At 38.5% G+C, this 22370-nt stretch overlaps 1 protein-coding gene across 2 annotated transcripts in view; it reads right to left on the bottom strand.

Moving 5' to 3' along the window:
- Positions 1-1272: 1272 nt before the first annotated feature.
- PPP2R3B (protein phosphatase 2 regulatory subunit B''beta) overlaps positions 1273-22370 on the bottom strand; it is a 100697-nt gene continuing 79599 nt past the window's right edge. For both annotated transcript variants that reach the window (XM_050919459.1, XM_050919468.1), the window contains 5 exons: positions 17422-17511; positions 15804-15979; positions 13033-13151; positions 12822-12928; positions 1273-2570 (listed from right to left, as the gene is read on the bottom strand). In XM_050919459.1, the coding sequence (XP_050775416.1) occupies positions 2426-2570; positions 12822-12928; positions 13033-13151; positions 15804-15979; positions 17422-17511 (637 nt within the window). In that variant the 3' untranslated portion in view covers positions 1273-2425. The remainder of the gene's footprint in view (positions 2571-12821; positions 12929-13032; positions 13152-15803; positions 15980-17421; positions 17512-22370) is intronic.

Genomic DNA, 22370 nt, shown 5'->3' with positions numbered 1-22370 from the left:
CCACCTCTTCCTGCAGCCCCCATTGGCCTGGAACGGCAAACCACAGCCAGTGGGAGCTGTGATTGGCCAAACTTGCAGACACTACAGGTAAACAAACCCTCCCGGGCGGCCAGCAGCTTTCCCTGATGGGCTGCATGCCAAAGGTTGCCGATCCCTGATGTAGTGTCTGACAGCTAAGCTGCAAGTGGTTAAGAAGGAACTGGAGCAGCAGCATATCTGCCATACCCCATATATACGCTGTCTGAGGCTGTATAGCATGCAGGCATGGATCAGTGAACACTGCTGATGAAAAAGAATCTCCAATCAAGAGTGCACATCCCTATGGATTCTCCACATTAGGATGCACACAGCCAATAACTCAAAGAACCTTGATTACTGGCAATGAAAGACAACCAGAATGACAGATTCTCTATGTAAAAGTGACCATTTACAAAAATATAAAAGCCACTGCTATGAGGTCTAACACCGGAACCTCATACTACTATACTTTGTCACTTCTCAGACTAGAGCTGCACTTTAAGTGCAGGAATAGCAGCTCATGAGGAGAACTAGGCCATTAGAAGCATGCCTATGTTTACAAATGCTTTTACAAGTTGGCTTCTATATAAGGGAGCCAGGTTGAGGGTTAGGGTTAGGGTTTCAAAGTTGTATCTGAGCATGCACTGTGAAGTCAGCTTACTCACCGCAATGCAAATCATCCTCTGTGGTATTCAGGGAGCCATGACGAAGCTTGAAATGAAGTCTGCTGAGAAATTTGGCTTCAGGGTCTGACTTAGTTGTTGACTACAATGTGTTACAAGACCGCAGAAGTTAGATTTATGTGAACTTCCACTAGACAAAATGCAAAAGCTTGTAGACTGGGTTCTATTTATAATCCTGATTAAGTGATTAGAATGCTGCTTGCCTTTTCTCTTATTACACGCTGGTACTGGAAATCAACACTAGTGCTCATGTTACAAAAAGGGTATTCTTTCATTATGTGACATTGAGATATAACTTGGGCTACCAAGTATCTTAGATCATCACACAATATCCTGCTTGTTTTGTACAGCAACCTTCCTGCAGGTTAGAAACATATTGCCTTCCTCAAGTAGTGGAAAACTCCTACGGATTTTTTCAGATTTTAGTTCTGAATAAGTATGCCAAACTGATCCAAGCTTACCATTTAAAGAAGCGTGTACACACATGGATAACCTGTAGTATTTTTTAAAAGGCATCGTGAAATTAAAATAGTAAGACATTTGCTGTCTGTAACAGGTGAGTACAAGTAGATTACATGTATGAAAATCTTTATTTGAAAATACAAACATGATCCTTTAAACATTTTAAACAGATTTACACCGCAAACAAAAATAACTTACATCTTTTTGTACATTTTACATGAAAATCTGTTTAGCAGTAAAGTATTGCTGAAAACGTTCCATACCTAAATTCTCACTTACATTTATACATTTCAAGGCACTACAACCTTATGATTTCATTGAGTAACAAATGTCAACTTGTCTAGTAAGCAATCTCTTGCCATAGGTAGGCAGGTGAGGAGACAATTTCAAGCTGCTGTGACACTATTTGTTTGAATATTTATGGAATGTGTCAATAGCTAACCATTGAAAAGGAGGAACAAACAAAAACATTGAATGCCCACAGATTAGTGCACATCACAGATCAAGTAACATTTATACAAGGATTAAAAAAATTGGTTCCTTCTACATGGAGTAAAATACCCATTTCGCCGTCAAGTATGAACACAAACAGACTTTAGTATTTGAGAATGGACATCAATAAAAGGACTTGAAGTTTAAAAGGGCAAAGAAAGTTGGAGCAAATAAAATGAGGGAGTGGAAAGGAAAGAGGAGAAGCTTGTTTCAGGCATTAAGTATTTTACGTTGTGCACTAATATATTTGGCTTGTCCAATGAAACAACTCAAAAATACTGAGCCAAATCATTCACTCACAGCTACTCTCATTCTCTTTACCAATGATACGGTTACTAGATTTTTGCCACGAGAGCACAGGCATTCTCCTTGTTTCCCATCCTAGCACAGGGACTTCGGTTCACAGATACAGGATGAAGGTGGTCAGTGCACTATGTATCAGCTATAGAGAGAATTATATAGTCGTCTCTTAAAACCAATAGAATACTTTAGAGAACTTAAATATGGTTACTATTCCATTAAGGAATTATGCAACATCTATAAATAAATATTTTAATCTATTTTACAAACTATTAAACTACTGAATAAATACAAAAAAGTTGTCATTCCATACAAATGCACTTCATTTTCTTTAAATGATAACCTAATGATTATTTTGTAGCACAAAGAACTAAGTTTACTTTCTCTCAAGACAAATCCACTGAATTTTTATAGATTTGTAGCAGACCTGCTGCAGACTGTCCTTTTCCTTCTGCAAGTGTTGATCAGAATTACTCAAAGTCCTCTTCATAATCATAGTCATCCAAATCTACATCAGCCAGATGGGATGGCATTTCAAAGAAAGGTCTTTTCTCCATCTGAAATTTTAGGACATTGGCCTTCTGATGGTCTACAGGATTCAGCTCTGCCTCATAACTAGAAAACAGACAAGGAATAAAAAGACAAATTAAAGAGGGGCCCAGAATCACAGGGAAGTGCGTAGACATTAGTGTACTAATGATGCACCTGCCTTAAGAGATTTACTTCTGACAAAATTTAAGCAGCACATAAGTGTAGGTAAACTTAGTTTGAATATAGCAACACTCGAGGAAGTTACCATACCAGTTGTACTGGTTAATTTACTCTCTAGCTCAAATGTTATGTGATTTTATACCCCTTTTCATAAAAATTACACCAGCCATAGTAGGAATTGAATCAATTAAAAGGACTCAAATTCTTAGTGTGCAAGTGGAGTACTTGTAGGTGAGCTGGAGACTGCCAAATGCACCACATACATGTACTGGACAAGAAACAAACTCCCTTCTTCAGAAAGGTAGAAATTAGATTTGGAAACGTATCAAAATATGAAGGATAGTGAAGCTACTATGTTATTAAAAGTGGATCTAATGAGGAGGAAGCCACAGTAACCCAGTGGTAGAAAGCGGGTGGTAAATCAAACAAAGCAAATGCTAGAAAACAAAAGCCAACTTTTTTCATTAATGACAAATGGCTACTTGATAAATGCTAAAATGTATCCAGATCAAAAGAATGACTTCCACTGATTTTGGCAGTATCCAGCAAGATCAATTTCCGCATTGTTGCTTTAACTGGGCATACCACTCCAAAATTTAGAGAATTTTAAGAAGGTTTTCTGAATGACCCCCAGTTTCTAGCACCCAGAAAGCAGTGCATCTCATGACCAGTTTAAAAATACCTCATTTATCAGGCCTCAGTCATTTTCTGAGCCGGGGTATCTTAGGTTCACATTTGTCATCCAAACTACCACTGAGGGCCGCCATTCTGTACAGACGCTGTCTTTCTACAGAAAGTAGCACTTCTGAGCACTTACTGAGAACAGTTTCTCTGTCTACTGCCTCCTCAACAAGGAACAACATATCTTTCCACTGCTTTCAATGGGCTTTGGATCAGACTCTAAAGTGGCATGATGTGACAAATCACAAGATCATTCTTCTAGCAACTGACAGAGATCAAAGATTACCCTCAGCCTATACTGTTTATATACCACGAATCCACTTGGCAACCCTAAAGTAAAATGACATTAATATTAGAGCTAGTTAGAAAAAGTTAGGTGTAATCATTTTCCCTCAGAGAATTCAGCTTCATCTAAAATTAAATACTGTGAAATTGTGTTGATTTCATTAAAGTGTCATACAGAAGAGAAAACAAAAAAAGGTTTTCACATTGCCAAAACCTCCCATTTTGACATTTTTGGGACAAAACATTTCAATGTTTCCTTTCAATAGGACTTTGAATTTTAAATTTTGTATCGCATTATAATGTCAAAATTGAAATGAAACATTTCAATCAACCCCAAATTAATTTTATTTCAGAATTTTCTTTCACAAAGAGTTTAGAAATTCTAGGTTTCTTAAATGGAATGAAAGAACATTTCAAAATCCTCCATGAAACAAAATTTCTGTTCTCCACACAACTCTAATAATTATAAATGTTAGCAGAGAGATATTTCAAGGGCTAGATGGGATTTAGCCACACAACTATGTACATGTGCCTGTGCTGGAGTGGGAGAGGGTAAGGCTTCTACTTTAAACAAATTAAAAATGGAACACACCAGTCAGTTTTCCCTTACAAGTGTGTAAAAGCCTTAAAAACGTAAGTGTAATTTCTCAGATCCACTGATTCTCACTTAAATTAACTGGCTCACAGCAAATGGTGCCAAGAAGACAGAATTCACTAACACCCTTTCACATTACGTCCATCTGGTTACAGAACAGAGACTAGATCTGTGTGTAAAAATACTCATTTTAAATCACTGAACAACTTTAGTTGGGTATTTGAAGGACTGTGCAATTACACAGTCCAGACAGAAAGCTTTAATGGTACTGTTACTATTAAGTTCTTTGCAGCCTATTCCAGGATGGGGCTGAAATCCACACTTGCTATTTGACTTACTACTGAACAGTACCTGTCACACAGACACACTGAATAGGAATACTGGCCCAGATTTTCACAAGTTTTACAAGCACAACTTTGTGCCAGCATTTCATAAACAGATAGTTAAGGGTTAATGTCTCTTACCTGTAAAGGGTTAACAAACAGGGAACCAAACACCTGACCAGGGGACCAATCAGGAGACAAGATACTTTCAAATCTCGGTGGAGGGAAGCCTTTGTTTCTGTTTTTTGGGTTTTGCTTTGTTCTCTCTGGGATCTGAGAATGACTGGACATACTACAGGCTCTAATTTTCTATTCAAGTAGTAAGTGCAAGTAGAAAGGCGGTTTAGTCTTTTTTAATTGGTTTTCTTTATTTGCAAATGTGTATCTGGCTGGTAGAGGTCTAATGAGTATTTGACTGGAAGTATTTTAAATTGTATTTCGGCTGGAGGAGGCTTTTTCTCCAGTTTCTAGAAGCTGACAGACCCTGTAATATTCCATCTTGAATTTACAGTGATTTTCTTTATTCTTTTTTCTTTTATTAAAAGTTTTGCTTTTAAGACCTGTCTGATTTTTTCCCCTTGTTGAGGCTCAAGGGAATTGAGTCTGTACTTAACAGGGAGGGAGAAGGGTGGAATCCCTTTGTTTTAGATTCACGGAGCTTGAATCTCTCTCTCTCTCCAGGAGCCCAGCAAGGGAACACCTGGAGGGGAGGAGAAGGGGAGGGAAATGGTTTATTCCCCTGTGTTGTAAGACTCAAGGAATTTGGGTCTTGGGGTCCCCAGGGAAGGTTTTGGGGGAACCAGAGTGTATCAGGCACTGGAATTCCTGATTGGTGGCAGCTTATCAGATCTAAGCAGGTAATTAAGCTTAGAGGAATTCATGCTAGTACCCCAACTTTTGGACTCTAAGGTTCAGATTGGGGAAAGATACTATGACACAGCAATTCATTGCACAGGGGACTGTCTGGTCAGCAGAGCTCAGTCCCTCCAAAGCAGCAGCCCTTCTCAAAGTTCTTGCTCACAAAATGTATTTGTCTGCTAGCCAGAGTTTGGAAATGCCAATGTGAAAAAGAAGAGCTGAAAAGATAGCCGCCCCCACTTCCCACAATTCCTTTCTACCATATACTTTGTTGATCAGAAAGTACAGATAGCCCGGTTACCCTTCTCCTTCCCTTTGAACACCAGGCTAGTCAGAATCAGCCATATGGGAGATACAACTTCCTAATTGGGACAAACATAAAACACTTTTGTTTTCAGTGGAACAAAAAGTAGAATCTAGAGAGACCAAAATCTGCCATTTTGATTCTCAAATACAAGGTAGAACTCCACTGGGAGCCCACAGCATGAAGGTAATTAAAGATGCCCTCCCCTACTGGATAGGCCATGGCTCCACCTGTCGTCCCTGGAGTGAATTTCCAGTAGGCCAGGCTGTCACAGTACGGCACACCAATAAGAGAATCTGGCCACAGAAAAATCCTAACTTGAATGCTGTTACCACTGTTTGTACTAGGAGCCCAGCAGCCTGGGCACACAAGTAGGTGACAGCATGGAAGCTGGCTAGGGGAGACAGAAGCAGAAGTCTTGTAGGAAGTGAACTGGGCTACAAGTTAGAGATGGACTTGTGAGAAGTCTTAAGAGCTGGAAAATTGATTATGACTGCAGTCATTTATAATAAAGTGTGTTAAGCAGAGGTGAGATCAGAATTTTTTCTTGAATTTTTAGAAGAGAACAGAACAGAGGTCAGCAACCTTTCAGACGTGGTGTGCCATGTCTTCATTTATTCACGCTAATTTAAGGTTTCACGTGCCAGTAATACATTTTAATGTTTTTAGAAGATCTCTTTCTGTAAGTCAATAATATATAACTAAATTATTGTTGTATGTAAAGTCAATAAGGTTTTTTAAATGTTTAAGAAGCTTCTTTAAAATTAAATTAAAATGCAGAGCCCCCCAGACTGGTGGCCAGGACCCGGGCAGTGTGAGTGCCACTGAAAATCAGCTTGCGTGCTGCCTTCGGCATGTGTGCCATAGGTTGCCTACCCCTGGAATAGAGTTTTGTTTATTTATAGGCTTTTCTATGGCTCTCATCACTAGTACAGTTTTCCCCTGTCTCAGTGACAATCACTGCCCACACCCACACACTGTAAAGGATCAGTGCAATATGCTGATGCCAGTGCTTTAAGTGTGGCCCTTCAACATTTTGTTTGGAGAGGCAGAACAGCTGTGTGATAGCGCTGAAAGCTAGCAATATAGAAATGCTGATTTTAGTCACTGCCACTATAAAAAAGTAAGAGATGGCACAATTAAAACACAACTGCATTAGTTTTTCAATATGTTGCCAAAAAAACGCACACACATGATCACAAGATCTCACATCCAAATTGTTTTGTGCATCCCAGATACTAGAAATTTTGGAATGGGGGCAGCTAGATGCAACTATGATTACAGGGTCCCAGCTATGTCAATTTAATGTAGAGGTGAGAGAATTAGAGACTGAATTCACTGCTAAGATAATATCTGAATGGGTCCACCATGTCTGTCAGGCTCTACCATGAGTCCCTACCTGTAAAGTTTCAGGTGCCTTCTAAGATTAGGTGAACAGGGACAGTGAATTCAGAAATAAGGATACCTAGTTAAGATTGAGCCTTTTTATACCTTAACCTTGATCAATAAAATCAATGTGGCAAAGTCCTGGATATTTATAAGCATGTAAGAAGAGCTCCACAGCTTGGTGTGTTAAATCAATGGAATGTTCACTCTGTGTAAGCAAAGTATTCAAATGTTTAGTACTTTGATTCATTCTTCGTAATCAGAATAAATGTTCATACATCAGAATATATTTGTCCCCATTTAAGATTCAGTTGATGGACATTTTAAATTAAGAAGCTGTTTGAGTTCTAGGGCACAATATAATACATCTGAAAAGTGTCTTTGATACTAGACATTTTTTCATATTCAGATAATCCTAAAAAGCAGCCAAACAATCTCTCAAAATTTCCCCAAAATATTAATCACTGGGCTGAGAACAAGCATGAGAAACTTCAGTCTAAAGGTTAAATTTTTCACTGATGTTATACATGCCTGAAAACAAGGGTTTATAATAAAAGTGACTCTTCAGCCATAATTATGGGGTTCCTAACAGACACTATAATTTACAGTCTTCTACACCATTAATTCCTTCTTTTGGAGACTGAAATAGATTCTTCGAAAAAAGCAAACATCCAGAATGTACTGTTTGCATTTACGCCAGTGTGCACACACTGTGCAGTAAGGAAAGAGGTGGCAACACCTTTTTTCAGTCATAAAGGGTGGCAGCCCATAGATACCGTCCTATATGGTGAAGTTAACCAATTTCTATTCCATGCCAGAAGATACCTGCACTTTGGAAGAGAGTAAATAAGATTTTCATCCTGCACTACCACTCTGTTATTCCTGGTTTAAAGACACCCATGTACTCAAAAGGGTATTTAAACACTCCTTAAGTTGCACATATGCCAACATTTATGCAGTACTTTGGTTACTTCTTGATTACTAAAGAGCCCAGCCCACACACCCACTGTATCAGAAGCTTCAGACAGATTTATTTAACATTTTATAGGTAAAATACTTTTGTCTAGGTCCTTTATTTTTTCCTCTCACTTTCCAAACACCGTTCAAATTAATAGGAATTCTCAATCTAAAAAAGAAAGGTTAAAATCTGTACTGGAATGCCCTGTTTCTAGATATGACTGTACTGAATCCCATGATGTCAGGAGCTGAGCTTTGCTTAAGTTAGCTGTTCTAACAGACAAGACGGGAGTATCACTATTGATATTCCCAAAGGATTAATTGGAACAAACTTTGCTGAATTTAAAAACAAATTTGGATTTTCAGATAGTTGCATACATCAAGAAAGGCCAACACTACCACTTACAAAACAAAACAAGAGACCAGGAGGCTAATCAGTTTCTTTATATATGCAGTAACAAAGCCATATGCCAATTCAGTCATCTATTGTAAAAAAAAAGATCTTTATTTTAAAATCAGTTTACTCGTCACTATTTATAATTTTGCATTCTCTCTTGGCCTCAACAAAAAGTCAAATGAAGTCTGCTTCATTTTCAGATTATTATTTAACTCAGGGGTTGGCAACCTTTCAGAAGCGGTGTGCTGAGTCTTCATTTATTCACTCTAATTTAAGGTTTCACGTGCCAGTAATGCATGTTAACGTTTTTAGAAGGTCTCTTTCTATAAGTCTATAATATATAACTCCTATTGTTGTATGTAAAATAAATAAAGGTTCTAATATGAGTGCCACTGAAAATCAGCTTGTGTGCTGCCTTTGGCATGCGTGCCATAGGTTGCCTACCCCTGATTTAACTGTTTCTTTGGAATAATAAAATTGTAAAAACATTTTTACTGGTTTGTTTTATAAAATCTGTTTTTAACAGCATTTAAACTGTGAGCCAACTTTAAACTGTCTACAAAACAACTTGTCTTGTCCTACTCCTGAACACTAGTATTTGTTTGTTTTGAGTCTTCTTGAAACTCACTTGCCAACTACAACCTATTACTGTACACATAGATTTTAGTAGCTGTCCTAGTTTTGATGTATTAGAGATATAATCATTTGGTACTTCCAAGCCAGCGGTCTCTACATTGATAATGTAGGATCTAGGCCTGGAAGCCCAATAAAGCAAGATCAGTAAGTTATAAATATTGGTAGTTTCAATCAGGGGGGATCTATTTAAATCAACACAAAAAATGGCCATACCAGATCAGACCAATGGTCCATCTAACCCAGTATCCCGTCTTCTAACAGAGGCCAAAGGCAGCTGCTTCACGGGGAATGAACAGAACAGGGCAATCATCAAGTGATCCATCCCCTGTCATCCAGTCCCAGCATCTGCAATTCAGATGCTGAGGGAAATCTAGACCATGTGACTTAAATCATGATTTAAATCAGGAAGCAGGAAACCTAGATTTAAGTCATCAATTTTAATTGTGTTTTGCATTTATATATTAGTTATTTTCCTAAGGAAAGACATTCTCTTTGGTTGGTAACCATTAGAACACTGATTTGCAACTAAATATAGCCTTTACATTACATTTGGTGCTTCTTTTTGCTAACCAGTAGTACACGCTACATGTATACACATTTATTTAAGAAATTATAGTTTACTTTTTTTTTTACTAGATTAAAAAAAGTTAATTTGTGAATTGTGTCAAGCTCTATTTGGATGAAAATTCAAATTCAATTAAAAATGCATAAAACAGCATTTTAAAAAAACCCTAGAACTACCTTAAATGTGCTAGACACAAGAAAAAAAGGAGTATCAAAACATGAGTTGTTAGACAAAGGAAGCAGTAGTTATTGAATTGAACTGATTGTTTCCAGTCACCCTGGATTTTAGAACTAGAAGATCTCATACTTTCATACCAAATTTGTATTTATAGATTGGAAGAGGAAAAAAAAGCTCTCTTGTTTTCCAAACTCCCAACTGGCTTCTTAACTTTGAATATGCTAGTCACTGATCTGAACAAGCTGAATAAATTTGAAATAAAAGAAATTCTCTGCACGCTTGCTGGTTTCTCTGCTCAGAAAAAACTGGTTTAGCACTTTAAACTCTGGTTCCAGGGGCTCAGCTAGTGATTTCAACTAGTTCAGTGGTTTGACTTTCTTTTAAAAACTTGGCAGCAAGTGCGTACTGCTTAATACTACTTTTTGTATTTAATTTAAATGATTTTAATAGTTATTTTTAACAGGTTTAGGCCTTAACACATTATCAATTTCTAATGTAATTTTAAACAGATTAAAAAAATAAACTTGTATTAAATTTAAATAAAGAAATCCAGTATCTATTTTTTTTTAAAATACAAAAAGAGTATTTTATCCACCCTGGCTCCAGTCAGACAACAGAAATGCACTGCCTCAACTTGAAAGATTAAAATAAATTAGGACACCAGTACAGTAGATTCTGCTTAATAGCAACCTGGATATTAACAACTTCAGGTTAAAAGCAACATCCCAGTGATTTCAATGCTAATGGGATTCAGCTTTTGGCAATGGCATGCTGCTTATTGAGAATGATTTTTGGAAGAAAGGCCCCAACTGCAGGCAGCTTTGCAAGGCTGCAACCAGGGAAGAAGTTTTGGGCTATGCTGGTACTCAACCTGTTCCAGTGCTTCCTTTTGGGGCTGCAATGCACAAACTTGGGGCACACGCAGGAGGTCTGGGCTACAGGCTAGGAAGGGAGGCCGTGGGCCTGGTAACTCTCCCTGCACCTTCCAGACTGCACCCCAGCAGGGCTGCACCCAGGGAATGCTGAGATGTGCGATGTGCTAAGCCCTAACCCCCAGAAAGCAAATGGAGAGGTACTGTGCATCTGTGGGCCCCTACCGCCTCTGCTACCTATAGAAAACCCCTGCATCCAGGCAGCAGTGCCCTTCTCCACAGGCAGGTTTGCAGCCAGGGAAGGCACATCCTAGCACTTCCTTCCCTGGCTGTAGTCTCAAAAACTTGCCCTTCACTGCCCAATAGCAACTTTTTGCTGGCAACTGAGGCTGGTTGCTAATCAGCAGAATCTACTGTAACTTTAAAACACCCACCTCAATGATTAAAGGGTCAGAAAATTAATCTTAAGGCAATGAGTGGTGCAAGTTATATAGCAAGAAAACACTGAGAAGCAAGACTCTAGAAACACTGGTAAATTATGCTTATAGAAATATTTAGCAAACTTCATAGGGAAACATCAGTTAAACCATACTCTAGTTACCCTGTCAACTGGGGATGTTGATGCTTAGGAGGAGAGAAGTTAGAAATTAAGAACATTAAACAAACTCAACTCTGGATCTTATGCAAGGATGTGATATTTAGAAACATGCAGCCCTGCACCAGTAGGAACCTCTGGACCTTCTCAAAACAAGCATCCTTACCTTAACATTTCCTTACCCTAGCCCTGGGCAAGGCTAGTAGTCAGAGAAATCAGAATCCCTAAAATTTTACAGAAGGAATGTCAGTGTTCTGTTTTTACCAGGAAAAAAAAAAAAACCTGCATCAGCAGAAGAATATAAAACCACAAATAGCTGAATCTGAAGGAACATCTGATTACTTTGCTGTGGCATCATGTTACAGATGCTAGATTTACAAGTATGAAACTAAGAAATATAACCAGTTTCAGTTTAGCTTCATGGTGTTGGGATTTATATTTCCCTTCCATTCTCCAATAGGTATTTACATATAAAGGGTTTGCATTGACTCCTAAAAGCAGACATTCAGGAGATCAGTAACATTTAAATGATAGTGGTCTTTCAGCCTGGGAATTTGCAAAAAGTTCACTAGTTATGCCTGGACACATCTTTGTAAGAGGCCTCTTGGACTCAAGCTACTAGAATCCCTTGCGCAAACAAGCTCTAGAACAGAGGCTTGCAGTCTTTTTGGTTCTTTTTAGAGAAGATTTTGCAGGCGCCAGAGCATGTAACTGAATGCCCTTTTCAGAGGCATAAAGGCACTTTTCATGCCCATCTGAGGTGGAAAACCCAGGAACATCAACACCCTTTATTCTTTCTAACAGATCTTACATCTTGTTGAGGCCAACTGCAACTTTAAAAAAATAAAAAGGCAAAAATTTAAGTAGTGGTCTAAAGCTACAACAGCAAACACAAAACCTGAGTCCTAAACACTTACTATATAAAAGTATTTAGACTACTAAAAACTAGATTTGAAAGACTTGCATGGAGTACGGTAGATGTTGGATTTTGTGATTGCTCTGGCAGTTGGATAGGAGTAGTTGAGGCATGATTAGATGGGTGAGGTATTTATTAGAGAAGAAAAATAAAATTGTGTAATAGTTTGAAGCAGTTTCTATTTTACAGGGTCCGAAATGGACCCTTCTTTTGTTTTTTTGAAGGTTTTTATTCACATATTTTATTGAAAACCAGATATTTCTGTAAATGAAATTTTTTCATGTTTAAATACATTTTGTGAAACTGCTTTTTTAAAAATTGATTTAAAAAAGAGTGACAAATTTTGTAAAACTTTAACTAGTTCTAGCTTTTATACCTCTGTCATTGGAATGTACTCCTTGAGATGCATGAGGATGCCCTCTTGGGCCCCCTCAATACCCTCTAATCTACTGCTCAAAAAGGTTCCTTGGCCACATACCTAGATATGGAACTCCTACAGTGGGGGGTATGAAAGCAGGGTCATGATAGACATCAAAAGGTGTTTAATACGCAGTACTCTAATTAGTTTAGCTAACTCATAGTATTAACATTCCCCATATCGTTCTTACCCATCATTCCACTGGTCACCAGCTGCCTCCTCAGCTACCAGGATATCATACTCTTCAGCAGCATATTTCTCCCAGTCAGAAATCTCTTGGCTTTCATTTTCACCATCCTGAACAGAATCAATTTTAACATTTTATTTATGCATTAAATGTATGCATACCGCATGGTATTACATTTTGTATGTTTATGTTTAACAAGACAAAGTTTTCTTACCCTCAACATAGAAAATTGATCCTTCTGCTCATGGTCAAGGTATTTTTCAATGTTGAAAAAGGTATCAAAGAACACGTTTGCTAACTTACATTTCTTTAAGTCATGGAGAGTAATTTTCTCTGGGAAAAGATTAAGACATAAGTAGTAAAATATTTAAAAATATAAACTGATTGAGCTGTAATTTATCCCTTCGCTGAAAGTGCAAATTTGTGAATTTAAAAGGAAAAAAGAGTCCCCATTTTGCTCAAGAACTAAAAATCTAAGGTTATCAGCACTATTTCAGTTTAAAGTTACAATTTTCAGTAGCCATTTTGATGGAGAGTGACTTGATATGCTCTGGGTGTCTTATATAAAGAAATTATAGCAGGTCCCAATCTGCCTTAAAACTGGTTTAATGATAAACTTGAATATTTAAAACTTCAATTCAACATTTGATCACTGAAGTACAGGTGTCTGCCTGTGCGGGGTCACGTGCAGAATTGAAGCCTATGTTTAGAGTGGTTAACTCCTTAGTTAAGATGACACATTCTCTAATCACTTATGGGTTTGAAGGGCTCCTGCTGTTTCAGAACCAGCTGGGAGCAACTTCTCAGCTGGTTTTGTGCTCTCACTGCTGTCTTATTTATTTCCCCCACATGTACAAAAGCATAGTTCCTTTCCCATGGAGGGCTAACAATGCTCCCTGAATGCCCATAAGGCAAGTCTTCCTGGATGTCAGTGTAGCTTCTGCTGGGGTCCATCTGCCCCCAGGATTTTCTCCTGGTTCCTCATCTATTTCTCCATAACAGCTTCCCCTACTATTCTCCTTCTACAATCCTTCCACCTGCCTCTTCCTCCTCCAGTCCAGTGAACCACATGTTTGGCTTCAGTCCAGCTCTCCTTTCCCACTACCCCTTCCTCAGCCCTCCAGCTTTACCACATACCAACAAAGTGCAAGTGAGTCATTGAATTGTAACTCCCTTGCTGGACAATGGCTGTTGATGGTTGTTCAACATCTGCCCGGGTGTTGGTTAACTCCCTTGTCCTTGTCGGTGGGGATCTAATATCTGGGCAACTCCCCAACTCTCAGCATATTTTAATGCTTCAGTCAGTTTCTTTTCAACCACATTAGAGAAGTTCTGTAACCTTTAAATAGCCCTCAATTTGAGCAGGGAAGGTGGGTGGTGAGTGTGCGACTTCAAAATAATTACTATATTCAGTGAACAAAAATTATAGGCAAGTACAACAGATTCACGCTTCAGGAGACTATTAAAATCCAAGGATGTCTAAGAACTGAGTGCATGACATCTACGTAGCAAGATCACTTTAAATGTCTTAGGAAAAAAATATGACTACGTATAGATAATACCATAAAAAGTGTCAATAAGAAAGTGTTATTGAAATTTAATTCCACAAGAAAAATTAATAGATGCTCTCAAAGATAAGAGAACTGAGCTACTCATCCTATACCTATACCTTTAAAATAAAAAACAGATAGGCCAGGTCTACATTTATGCTACAATGCCGAGTCCATGCAATGATATTTTGTGAATACATTATATGTTTGGAACTTCATGTATCTGCTCTGCAAATCTGTTCGATGGAAACCAATACAAGGCTGGTTGTTACTGAAATAGGTTACAGGAAACCTAACCGTAGTCAGACAGACATTTAGACATTACTTTTGGACAGCCTGAGTCATGTGCATTGTCAAATAATGGACTGATGGACTCCAAAGCCTTATCTTGAGCTAGAAGCCAAAGCTTCCAACATGTGGAGCAGATGAAAGTGGCTTGAAGATGTAGGAATAAGCAGAATAAAGGATACAGATTACTGTGTTGTATACTTCAGTACCTTAAGGAGTTTAGGAAAGACAAGCAAAATTACGTGGATTATGGAAAACCGCAGAATGGATCAGTTGCTACAGCCTGATGCTCACTTAATATTTAAGAGTTTGTGTCATCAGGAAAAACATTTTCTATATTAAACTTGAGTTTCTTCTGTAGGTTTCATCAGCTAAGGGTCAAATTTAGGAGTATTAAAATGCAGTAAGCCCCTAATGAATTTTAAGTGACTGTGAGCTGCTCAACTCTTTTGAAGATCAGGCCACTTTTTAGGTGCCTAAATATGCATTTAGGATACTAACATTCGGCACTAACATTTGAAAATGATTGACCTTGTCTAAGCCAAGTCATTCCACAGCTGATTAATAGTTCATTTATCTTTTAATCTCTGTCAAACATTAGGTTTCTTCGTAGGAGCACACGGGAAATGAGAAAAACTATAGTTGCACTAGGGAGCCTGTCAATTGAAGTGAGACAGACAGCCCTGGGTTGCAGTCAGTGATGCAGGATTTCAGTTTTTAAGCACAATCAGCTTAGCTATGAGAAGGAGCATCTGGATTCATACAAAGACTAAAAATTTTTAAAATAGGTCCTCTTGATTTTAATGCGCATAGTAATTCACTCAGCAGACATTTCATTTCACTTGCACAAACATGTTCCAGTGGAAGGACCCCGTTACAGAACTATTAACCAACGTATTTTCTGGACTAATTTTTTTGCTGAACTAGTAACGAAGATTAGGCCTAACAATCTGATTCTTACTATAAAAGCAGACTGATAGTCTAGGCTGATCAGTGAACAGCTACTTCTGCTTAATTAGGAGTTTATTAAGCTTGATCAACTAACAAAGGCTGATTCACAACACAGCCCAATGATGACCCCATAGGCCAAGACCAAATTAATCTGAGAGTGCAGAAAATAGTTATAGAATGGAAAGAAGCCCCTTACCATCACATTGTGGCTTTACAAGATCCAGCATCTGGCACAGACAGTCTTCAAAAGGTAGAGGTTCAATGGCCATGTTATCCAGTTTTTGGCACTGTTCCTCATAAAAGTACTCCAGTTCATACATAGACAATGCACCATCCCCATCAAGATCCATACAGCGAAACCAGTATTCAATGCTGAAATAAGTGATAACACTAACTGTTTACTGCATGAATGGGTCTTGGCAAACATCTACATTTAAAAAAAACCACAAACTTTTACAGACATTGGACAGCTCACAGATCCCACTGCATAGCTTTAAGCATACCTAGTAGGGATTTGCATTAAGTCAAGAATGGACTATCATGATACAGCAGACTTCTGCATAAACACTTCTCTCACTAGGTGCTGACTCAGATACAATACAGGATAAGCTATATTGTGCATTTTAAAAATACCTGTAAATTAAGTAGGTAGGAGGACCTAATTCCACCTCCGATATTTGGCCACAATTCCCAGTGAAGTCAATGGAAAGTGAAGTCATTAAGAGTCAAATTCTGGCTTCCTACAAGAGTTCACACTGAAGAACTACCTTATATTTCATCAACACCTCAGAGTTCTGCTCTGTCATAACGCAGCTCTTACTGAAGTCTTTGATGAACCAAATTCTGCATTGCAATATGGCATTATTTGCATGGCTATCCCTTCTCCGTATTAAGGTGGAATAAAATATAACCCCATAAAATAGCAGCACTACTTAGGGCAGGTCTACACTATGGCAGGGATCAATGCCCGGAGATTGATCCGCCAGCAGTCGATTTAATGGGTCTAGCAAAGACCTGCCAAATTGACTGTAGATCATTCTCCAGTTGATCCCTGTACTCTACCCCCGACAAGAAGAGTAAGCTAAGCCAACAGAAGATTTTCTCCTGTCGACCCCGGGGAAACTCGACCTAAGGTACATTGACTCCAGCTACATTATTCACAAAGCTGGAGTTGTGTAGCATAGGTCGACTTATTGAGGTAGTGTAGACATAGCCTCAGTTAACCATATTCATAGGCATTGAAAAAAAGTGCTTTGAGGAGGAATTAATGAAGAACCAAAACTGAAAAGAGAATTCTGGCATAAAGAAATTTCCGTAGCCAGCTTCCTTTTACACTCTACTTTTTCTATATATTAGTATTGGGTTAATAACTTCCTCCTTACCAGTTCAGATTCACTTTGCTTGTGCAGTGACATCTGTCTCACACATTTGGCATTATAACCTCACTATAATGTCAGAATGGAATGAACATGTTCAGGGAAGCCCTTGTTTGAAAGTAAGAGCTTTGAAAATTACCAGATCTAGTTAGAAATAATTTTATATGAAGGATAGGTAGATTGTTTAAGCCTGATATATTTGAAAACGTTCCTCTAACATAAAACCCCTCTTTAAATGAATCAGACTCAACAGCTGAAAAGAGGCCAAAGAAAATCAAATGAAACATACAGATTAAAAACACTAATTCGAAGTATTCAAATGTAAATTGCTTTGGAATTTAATGGGTCAAGTCAGATAGGTATGTTCTGCCAGTTTATAGCTAGAGGCAGTTAATAAAGCCAGTTTCTAGTTATGCTCAGGTGTCAGTTAACTCTTACCTAGTTGGAGTCTTTTTGTCCTCTTCAGATATCAAAAACCAGACAAAATCAGCGTAGCTAAGTTTTCCTTCTTTCTGTGCTTTTCTGCCCCTTAAAGACCAATCCAGGTATTGACATAAATGGAAAACAAGAATACGCAAGTATTTTAAGGCACTGAAATATTGCAACAAAACTGGGACTAGACTTCACTGTAAAAGGGTCATTTTCATTTTGTTCATGTTAATTTTGTTAATTTTAAAATTTACTCAGAAGCTTACATCATAGTTGAAGTTAGGGAATGCAGCTCTGGCTCAGGATCAGCAACACTCCATGTGCTGTCTCAGCCCTAACACATCCCGTATGAAAGAACGAGGAAGTGGGTGGCACAGCGTACGGTGAGGAGGAATTCTCAGCTGGCTCTTTAAGGCAGCTGATTAGGCCTCAACTGGAGTATTGTGTCCAGTTCTGGTCGCCACATTTCAGGAAAGATGTGGAAAAACTGGAGAAAGTCCAGAGAAGAGCAACAAAAATGATGAAAGGTCTAGAAAACATGACCTATGCAGGAAGATTGAAAAAACTGAGTTTGTTTAGTCAAGAGAAGAGAAGACTGAGGGGGGACGTGATGACAGTTTTCAAGTACATAAAAAGTTGTTACAAGGAGGAGGGAGAAAAATTGTTCTTCTTAACCTCTGAGGATAGGACAATAAGCAATGGGCTTAAATTGTAGCGTGCGCAGTTTAGGTTGGACATTAGGAAAAACTTCCTGTCAGGGTAGTTAAGCACTGGAATAAATTGCCTAAGGAGGTTGTGGAATCTCCATCACTGGAGATTTTTAAGAGCACGTTAGACAAACACTTGTTAGCGATGGTCTAGACAATACTTAGCCCTAGTCCAGTCATCTGCATTCATGACAGAAGACCTCTTCAGGTCCCTTCCAGTCCTATGATTATGGCTGCTTAGGCAGCAAGTAGGGCTGACAACCTGGTTCGCTATTATGTATATATAAAATTTTTAGAATTACATTTGAATTAAGAAAATAGTCTTGTGGCACCTTACAGACTAACAGACATATTGGAGCATGAGCTTTCGTGGGTGAATACCCACTTCAACGGATGCATGTAGTGGAAATTTCCAGAACATGCATCCGACGAAGTGGGTATTCACCCATGAAAGCTCATGCTCCAATACGTCTGTTAGTCTATAAGGTGCCACAGGACTCTCTTCTGCTTTTACAGATTCAGACTAACATGGCTACCCCTCTGATGTTTGAATTAAAAATACAAAAAGTTGCACAGCATTTTGTAGTCTAATCCGAGAGTGCTTGGAAAGCAACAAAGAGAGTGACAATGATACTTTTCTGGCAAAACATATAATTGTCGCTCTTCCTTTGTTGCTTTCCAAGCACTCTCGGACATATATAGATATAGATAGATATATGAGAATGACTGTCAAGTGATTAAAAAAATTGTGTAATCACACTGTTAAACAGTAATAGAATACCATTTATTTAAATATTTTTTGATTTTTTTCTACATTTTCAAATATATTGATTTCAATTACAACACAGAATACAAAGTGTACAGTGCTCACCTTATATTTATTTTTGATTACAAACATTTGCACTGTAAAAAACAGTATTTTTCAAGTCACCTAATACGAGTACTGTAGTGCAATCTGTCATGAAAGTTGAATTTACAAATGTAGAATTATGTACAGAAAATAACTGCATTCAAAATAACACCATGTACAGCTTTAGAGCCTGCAAATCCACTCAGTCCTACTTTTTGTCAGCCGATTACAAAGACAAACAAATTTGTTTACATTTGCAGGAGATAATGCTGCCCACTTCTTGTTTACAATGTCACCTGAAAGTGAGAACAGGCACTCTCGCTACTGTGGTAGCCGGCATTGCAAGATATTTATGTGCCAGACATGCTAAAGATTCATATGTCCCTTCATGCTTCAACCACCATTCCACAGGATGTGTGTCCATGCTAATAACGGGTTGTGCTCTATAACAATCCAAAGCAGTGCGGACCGATGCATGTTCATTTTCATCATCTGAGTCAGATGCCACCAGCAAAAGGTTGATTTTCTTTTTTGATGGTTCTGTAGTTTCTGCATCAGACTGTCGCTCTTAAGACTTCTGAAAGCATGCTCCACACCTCATCCCTCTCAGATTTTGGAAGGCACTTCAGAGTCTTAAACCTTGGGTTGAGAGCTGTAGCTATCTTTAGAAATATCACATTGGTAACTTTTGCGTTTTGTGAAATCTGCAGTGAAAGTGTTCTTAAAATGAACAACATATGCTGGGTCATCATCCAAGACTGCTATAACATGAAATATATGGCACAATGTGGGTAAAACAGAGCAGGGGACATGCACTTCTCCAAGGAGTTCAGGCACAAATTTAATTAACACTTTTTTTAAACAAGCGTCATCAGCATGGAATCATGTCCTCTGGAATGGTGGCCGGAGTATGAAGGGGCATACAAATGTTTAGCATATCTGGCACGTAAATACCTTGTAATGTCAGCTACAAAAGTGACATGCAAATGCCTGTTCTCACTTTCTGGTGAAATTGTAAATAAGAAGAGGGCAGCATTATTTCCTGTAAATGTAAACAAACTTGTTTGTCTTAGCGATTGGCTGAACAATCCCTCTGCCACGTACATTGGCCAAACCGGACAGTCTCTACACAAAAGAATAAATGGACATAAATCTGACAGCAGGAATCATAACATTCAAAAAACAGTAGGAGAACACTTCAACCTCTCTGGCCATTCAGTAACAGATTTAAAGGTGGCAATTTTGCAACAGAAAAACTTCAAAAGCAGACTCCAATGAGAAACTGCTGAACTTGAATTGATATGCAAACTAGATACAATCAACTTAGGCTTAAATAGAGACTGGGAATGGCTGAGCCATTACACACACTGAAGCTATTTCCCCATGTTAAGTATCCTCACAGCTTCTTGTCAAACTGTCTTAAATGGGCTATCTTGATTATCACTACAAAAGTATTTTTGCTGACAGTTCATCTTAATTAATTAGCCTCTTAGAATTGGTAGGGGAACTCCCATCTTTTCATGTTCTCTGTATGTATATATCTCTCCTCACTATATGTTCCATTCTATGCATTCGATGAAGTGGGCTGCAGCCCACGAAAGCTTATGCTCAGATAAATTTGTTAGTCTATAAGGTGCCACAAGTTCTTGTGTTCTTTTTGCGGATACAGACTAACATGGTTGCTACCCTGAAACTTGGCTGAACAACAAGTAGGACTGAGTGGACTTGGAGGCTCTGAAGTTTTATATAACTGCACTCAAAAACAAAACAATGTTGTTATGTGACAGGGTAAGGCGAGATGGCTATAGTAAAGTCGTGGAAGATATATATATTATCCACAGGCTAAAAAAATCCCAGTTACCAGGATAAGCACATGGCAGCTGCTCCAGGTCAATTAAGACACCTGGAGCCAATTAAGATCTTTCCAGAAGGCAGGGAGCACAGCTAGGTTGATTGGGACACCTGAAGTCAATTAGGGGCTGGCTGAAATTAGTTAACCTCCTAGTCAGTCAGGTGGGGGTTTGTCAGGAGCTGTAGGAGGAACCCACACCATTGGAGAGACTGAGCAGTACAAACCATATCAGGCACAAGGAAGGAGGCCCTGAGGTAAGGGTGAATATGATGGATATTGAAGAAGTGGGGGCTGCTGTGGGGAAGTGGCCCAGGGAATTGTACGCATCCTGTTTCTAAAAAGTCAGCTACCATAGCGGATACTATAGGGTCCCTTGGCTGGGGCCCGGAGTAGAGGGCAGGCCCGGGGGCTCCCCTCTTTTGCCCCCTGATTAATCACTGAGAGTGGGAGACAACAGAGACTGTGCAAGGAAGGGTAGCTTCTCCTCACCTCCCTTGCTGACTTACAATGAAAATGGCTCAGTAGGCTGTGACCCTTGCCTCTAGAAAGAGAAGGGCTACATGGAAGGTCACAGTGAGCCTCTGAGGCTAGCGAAATCCTCCAGGAAATGCAGGACCCATAGAGCCAAGAACAGAGCTTTGTCACAGTAACTTAAAAAAATAAAATAAAAATCTACATTTGTAAGCTGCACTTTCACGCAAATATTGTACTACAATACTTGTATGAGGTGAATTGAAAAATTACTATTTCTTTTATCATTTTTACAGCGCAAATATTTGTAATAAAAATATACACTTTGATTTCAATTACAACACAGAATACAATTATATATGAAAATGTAGAAAAACATCCAAAATATTTAATAAATTTCAATTGGTATTCTATTGTTTAATAGTGACTAAAACTGTGACTAATTGTGATTAATTTTTTTGAGTTAATCACAGTTAACTCACGTGAAAGACAGCCCACATATATATACACAATACTTCCTGAATTATTTTTGGTTTCACTTCCGTTTCATTTCTGTTCTTATACTACACTGATCATTACAGTTTCCAAGCAACTTCCTTTGTGTCCTATACCTTCCAAAAGAGAACTTCGATTTTTACAAAAAACTGACCAATTAAAAAAATAATTCGATAAGCAGCCTTGGCTTAGCACATTGTGAGATTTCTCCTGTAGAGAATTCTTGTTTTTAAGCACCTTTCTGATACCCTGCTGATGTTTAGATCTTTTTGGGAAGTCTGACAGCAGCATCATGAAACATGCCCAAGCACATGTCTTCCTCTCTGGGGTTGCCTACTGCCACTTTGGTTTCAGATTTTCTGCTACATTTACTGGTCAAGACCCCCTTTGCTAGCCCTCAGGAACAGCATGCATGTGAGATGCCAAAAAGCATTGCATGAGTGTGATGTCATTCGAGCAGACTGAGAATTGTACAAATCCACTGGTTTTTGGGTCAAAAAATGCCAATTCATCAAAACTGAATTTTTCACTCATACTTATTGGTTTTGTCGTGAAGGTTTCATGTATAGGTTAAAATAAGAGA

Source organism: Gopherus flavomarginatus, chromosome 1, assembly GCF_025201925.1.
Source record: "Gopherus flavomarginatus isolate rGopFla2 chromosome 1, rGopFla2.mat.asm, whole genome shotgun sequence".
NCBI lineage: Eukaryota > Metazoa > Chordata > Testudines > Testudinidae > Gopherus > Gopherus flavomarginatus.
The sequence above is the reverse complement of the archived record's forward strand: the minus strand, read 5'-3'. Positions and strand labels throughout refer to the sequence as shown.